Here is a 5,948-nt window from a genome sequence, read left to right as displayed (position 1 = left end):
GCTTGCTAGCATTCCTTACGATTTTTGTACTTTTAAAAACAAATAACTGAAAATGATCGAAAATGACTGAAAAGGACTGATAATGGGTGAACTTTAGCCACACAGGTGGTGGGTGCACCAGAGAGCTCTGGAAATTTGTTTATAATTGATTTAACCATCTCAAATATGGTCTAATTAGATGTCTTTTCAAAAAAGTTAAAGAGAAGCTTCAATCTTCAATCTCAGACAAAAGGAAGGCCTGAAGACTTTGCAAAAATTCATTTTTTTCAATGTCAGATGGATTTTGCCTCTGGAATTGTCACCCAAACTCTCCAAATCAAATAAAAACAACATTGGCCCTGGTCAAAATGGGTTTTCAGAGCTTATTTTGAAATTTTTCATGCGTTTTTGAAAAGTCTAACAACCCTTTGTCCGTGATTGTAGATATAAGTTTTACAAAGGTGCCATCAATGGAACAGTCCTTGAATTCCAAGTCAATTTAATGATGGCATAAATTATTTAAATTCGATGTCTTTCTTGAAGGGAAATGTGCACAGATTTTTGCATTTCTCCCATGACAATTGTAAAGAAAATAACATGCAACAGATGCATGGAACCAATGATATACAAAATATTTTACTTACAATTCTTACTGAGCTTCTAGTACAGGTGACATAGGAAGCCGGTACAGGATTTCCGGAAAAAAAGTATGATGTCAAAATAGACACAAAGGTAGAAAAGTTCTGGGTTTCTCTCATTTGTTTTCCTTTCTCTTATCCCATTAAAGGGGGAGTCTTACGGGGGAACGCTAACACTGAAGTACCGACAGATTTTTACAATTATTTCCGGACAACGCCGACAGTCAAAGGTTTCCGAACCTTCCTTTTTCACCGCCTGCATGGTAATTTTAACACCGAAAAAGGGCTTATACCAACACACCGTCAAACCCTATACGCCACATTATAGAAATCTCTATTGGCACTTCGCTCTTTGTTTTTTTATCCTCCTTAAAGTTACCTACAAATTAAATTATATCTGGGTCACTGAGGCATGGGAAAAAACTTAAATAATCTGTTTAGGGTTTTGAAAATATCATGCATGCATAGGCAGGAAACAACGCAGTAATCCTTTTTTAGCGAATGAGATAATTATTACTCATGTTTGGATGACAAATGGCATGATTAGTTTCCAAATATTCCTTCTACGCCTAAATTTCCGTTTCAAGGAAAAATACTTGGCAAAGAGTAAATGACTCTGAAAAAGTCATTCTCTTAAAATATATCTTACAAAATCAAAAACAAGAGCCATAAAGATATGGATAAGGTGACAACTGAAGAAATTCTCTACAATACAACTAAAACTCGGTAAGGACCTATTTTGTTGATTATCCAAAAATAACTGAAAAATAAATCTCTTAATTGGACTGTATAGCTCTATTACATCTTGAAACGATTAAAGTATTACCTCATAGGTAATACTTATTTCGTCAACTATACGTTCTTCTATCAAAACAAGCTATAAAGACCTATTCCGTGTGACGTCATTTTCGACCACCACCAGCCATTTACCTACGACGAAATGGTAAAAAGAATAGGTACAGGATGATTTAGTAATACCTTGTCACAAAGTCTTCAAATATTTCCCGTTTGGACCTGCATAGTTTTTGTTTGTTTTTGTTTCGTAGGTGAAATTTTATGTCAGTTAGGAACAAGCATCTTGCTAAAGGTTTGCTTGAAGATAGTGCCTGACTGGATTTTTCAGAATTGGTCTATATAAGGCTTCGATGACAAAATATTAAGAACAAGTTAAGAACATGAACATAACTTTATTAAAGGCTCTAAAAAACATAATTTCTTATGAAATTGCACAAAAAAAGCTCACAAAACAATTGTAATAGGAACATTTTCAGACCAATTTTAGGGCTTAAAACTAAAAAAAATAAATAAAAACATTCAAAAGCTTCTAAAATTTTGGATGTGCTTATAAATGAAATGTGAAAAGGTGGGGTTTGTGTGGCAAAGCACTCTTCATCCCACACTCCATCAAATTAATTGGTTGTTTATGATGAGTATTAGAGAGAGTCATTAACAATTTTGTGGTGACTTAGAAATAATGGTTGGCAACTAAATCTCTGTATATGGTGGCGAGTAGAAGTTTTTCTTGGCATGTAAGGAAAATCATTCTTTTAGTGTGTGTATGAAGTGTAATTGATTTGACTCTACTGATTTGATTTGACAAATTTTTTTAAAGAAGTAGCAAATTTGACAACACAAAATGAGTAAGTATTTATTTTTTTCGTTAAGGTTCATCCCTGTCGTTTCCAAACTCAGGTTAACAGGGCCTCCTTAACACAAATGGACTGCTCTCAGATATAATGGTCTGTACAAATTAATAAAACGTCATCCAAATGATTTCATTGATTCCCATATAGCCATTTCCAAACAGACAAAATGTTGCTTTTCATTGATCACTTTTTTTCTTCGGAAAAAACGGTCTGTAAAATAACAATAAGCCATCAAATGGTCACAAAAACATTTTGGATGTTCTTATTACCTCACATTTGACACTGTTCTTTAGAATGCAGTGTTTTTTCAAGCTGTTTAGAAAAGTTTTTGGCCTTATGAAAAAATATTTCGACTAGCTTTGCTGCAAGCTCATGCTAATTTTTATCGAACTAAATTTTGTTTTAACTTTTCGCCATTATCGAATAAGACGTTCAAATCTGGAGAAAAGGTCTTAAGGGCTCTGACCATAGTCCAAAAATTGATTTTGGTATTTGAACATAAAAGTTATATTTCAGGTTCCTTAACACTTTTAACAAAGAATTGCCTTTATAAATTGCTTTTAAATCGAATCCCTTAAGAGTAATTAAGAATTTAATTGCAAAAATGACGTTATGAACTTTAAAAAGATGTTAATAATATGTTGCATCACCCTCTTTTACAAAAAGTGCTTAGTTTTAATGGGTAATTAATTTTTTTGTTTCAAAATTTCTTTACACTGTCCGCAAAGAATTGAACTATTTTAAATTTTGCGGAAAATTTTTCTAAAAAGATGTGTCAAAAGTTATGACTGTTTTTTAAGCAAAATCCAGATGAAAAATTGATGAAAAACCACTATTTTGAAGATTTCGAGACGAAGAAGCATTTACAAAAATTTTCCGCAAAAATTTTTATTGTTCGGTAAAAGATACACCATCTACTGCGAAAAATATTTCAAAATGCTTTTTCTTCGCCGAATCTAAGCTCTTCAAAGTTGAAATACTCTTCCTCGCAAAAGTCTTCATTTTCTTCTTCATCAAATTTTTTCAATGCAATTTTTGAATTTTCAGATTCAAGAATAGTTTGTCTAACAGAAAATGTATAACATGCCATAGTTTTGTTGGTTACATCAGTCAGAAAACACATTTTAAACACGGCAATTATGAAAAATTCACTATGGTCAGAGCCCTTAAGTACGCAATTCGAACGTTTAGCTTTCATACGTAATAATGGAAGTTACATAACGGACGTTAACTTAAAAACATCAAAAATCCCTATAGCTATATCTCTATGGAATGCCACCACATCTCAAATTTTCATTCACCCTTGTAAACTTTGTTTGAATTGAAACGGGCCTTCTAAACAAACGTAGGTTGAAATGTACAATCGAGGTTATCCATGAAAAGGCTTTTGTAGAAATCTTAATGTTTTTTTTTTACATTACAGACTTTTTGAAATTAGTTGTAACACTTTTGGCAACCATTGCGTTGATCAATGAAAGTGAAGCAATGCCACCGCCACCACCGCCGCCATCTAATCAACAACAATCTCAGCAACAACAAGAACAAACCCAACAACAGCAAGAACAAACTCAAGAACAGCAGCAACAAACACAACAACAATCATCAGATCAACAGTTAGTTCAACCAGCGCAAATCTCACAAGTTACAAGCGAAGAAGCACCGGTAATAACACCAGTTAAATTTCTAGTGGCAGGGGATTCTATCGTCTACACAAGATCACTAAAAAAGGGAAAAGTTTAGAAAGCAGGATAAATTTAAAAACGGTGGTAAGCCCGGCGGAGTAAGCAGTGGCGGGGGTGTTTACAGTGTTTGTTCCAAAGTCTACTGCCACTTTTTTTCCCGTAAACCGCCCTGACACCTTGACTCTGCGCGTATAGTTTTCCCGAGTTTACTGACCCTCTAACGGACAATAGCATCGTCTAGGGAGGAGGTTAAAAATCAGATAAAATGATGATGTTCATAAACATATAACTCATTTACAATGAACATTCTCAAATATGTGACTTCCCAAGCGAATAAAAGTACCTGAAAATCGGACCGGCTTTGTTACGGCATTATGAGTGGTCTAGTAGAGGTCAAATTGTTGCTTCAGATCGGCCTTCATACCCTCTAGAAAATAGCGGTCCTGGTCTCTCGTTGGGCCGGTCGTGACCGCTCCTTAGACCTGATCTGGCCGTTAGTTAGTGTTTGTTGTTAGCTTACATCAATAAGTTATTATAAAAAGAAGTCTACTGATCGATAATGAGACCGGTCTGGACTTGAACGCGCTTGGATGTGGCCGCTAAATTCACAGGAGTCGTAGCGGCCTTTTCGGAAAGTTTGTCAGTCATTTACTAACCCTATCAAAAGACCTGAATAACGGCCCGATTTCCAAAATACTTAAAATCGCTTGAGGGAGGAATCACATGTTATAAGTTAAAGTGAGCATAATAATTCAGTTCCTTTGAAAACAAACACCCTTACAGTGTACTTTGGGAAACTTGGAAAAGGGACCTTTGAAGGGCCGCACGTATGGTAGGTCGCTTACCTTGAGTGGGATACCCCCGGTGGTATCTCTAGTTTCTTAACCCAGCTGGCACACAACGTTGTTTCAACGTTCACCTAACGTTATATGGACGACACAACGTTGTGTGCCAGCTAGGAACATTAAACGCCATGTCTTTATTTTTCTATTTGTAGGAATGCCCAATGGAGCAATTACCATGTACAATATGTTCAGAAGGACTAAAAACAAAATGTGGTTGTAAACCAGGTTGTGGCGAATGCACATCGATACCAGGCTGGAATTATAGCTTCTGCTCGAATAAAGTCGAAGGACGCCCGTTAGATTAGAAACAAGTTTGAAGGAGGCTCAACGAAAGCTAACAACTGTCATATAACCCTAGATAAATTTGTTGTTAAATGAGGATTTGAATGATTTTGTAGAGAATATAGCTTATATTTGATGTACTTGTTACTGTACACGTTTTTTATTAGAACATCCACCATCTTTGAAGACTTCAGATGTTCTTAACTTTTTTAGTACTAAGCCCAAAAATGTTCTTAACATGTTCTTAATTTCACCACTTTATGAGTATTTTTGTCCATTTTCAAAAGAAAAAAGTCCCCAAAGCCTTAAAAGGTTCTTAACTTGTGCTTAATATTTTGAACATCGACGCCTTATGTTCTTATGAAGTTTGTTCTTATATTCAAAAAAGTGTATTATTTAAATTAATGATGAAATTTATTAATTTCGCGTGTTTTTTTCGGTCTTTTGCCTTTTTTTTGAATTCAAAAATATTGAAATATGATACCTTGTTTAAAAAAAAATTTCGAGCAGATTATTTTGGTAGATTCGCTGGAGTTAGGTATTCGCGTATTCGGTATTCGGGATTCGCATTCGGGGATTCGAAAAAGCTCAATAAAAACTTAACGAAAAAAGATATTAACTTGAAATAAAAAACGGATGCAAGCACACATACTAAGGAATAAATCCCAATAAAAAAAATTAAGAATATTAGCTCAGTTGTCACGTGACTATGGGGAATTCCCCTATTCGGGATTCAAATCATGTCAGGGACCTTTCTTCAAAAGCTCGCCAGTAGTCAGTAAATGGTTGAATTGACTTCAAATAAAAAACAGATGCAAGTTCACATGCAAGGAAGATATTCCAAAAAAAATATTTAGAATATGAGCTTAGTTGTCA

General features: G+C 34.8%; 1 protein-coding gene across 1 annotated transcript; it reads left to right on the top strand.

Annotated features, from left to right (window-relative positions):
• Window positions 1-2,082: 2,082 nt before the first annotated feature.
• On the top strand, window positions 2,083-5,258 carry LOC136813781 (TATA-box-binding protein-like). Its single transcript, XM_067070606.1, has 3 exons — window positions 2,083-2,257; window positions 3,687-3,925; window positions 4,943-5,258. The coding sequence occupies exons 1-3, from the start codon at window positions 2,254-2,256 to the stop codon at window positions 5,093-5,095; spliced, it is 396 nt and encodes a 131-aa protein (XP_066926707.1). The 5' UTR covers window positions 2,083-2,253; the 3' UTR covers window positions 5,096-5,258.
• The last annotated feature ends 690 nt before the right edge of the window (window positions 5,259-5,948 follow it).

The sequence above is a fragment of the Clytia hemisphaerica genome, unplaced genomic scaffold, assembly GCF_902728285.1.
Source record: "Clytia hemisphaerica strain Z4C2 unplaced genomic scaffold, Clytia hemisphaerica genome assembly, whole genome shotgun sequence".
NCBI classification, from domain to species: Eukaryota; Metazoa; Cnidaria; class Hydrozoa; order Leptothecata; family Clytiidae; genus Clytia; species Clytia hemisphaerica.
This window is presented reverse-complemented; position numbering and strand designations above follow the sequence as displayed.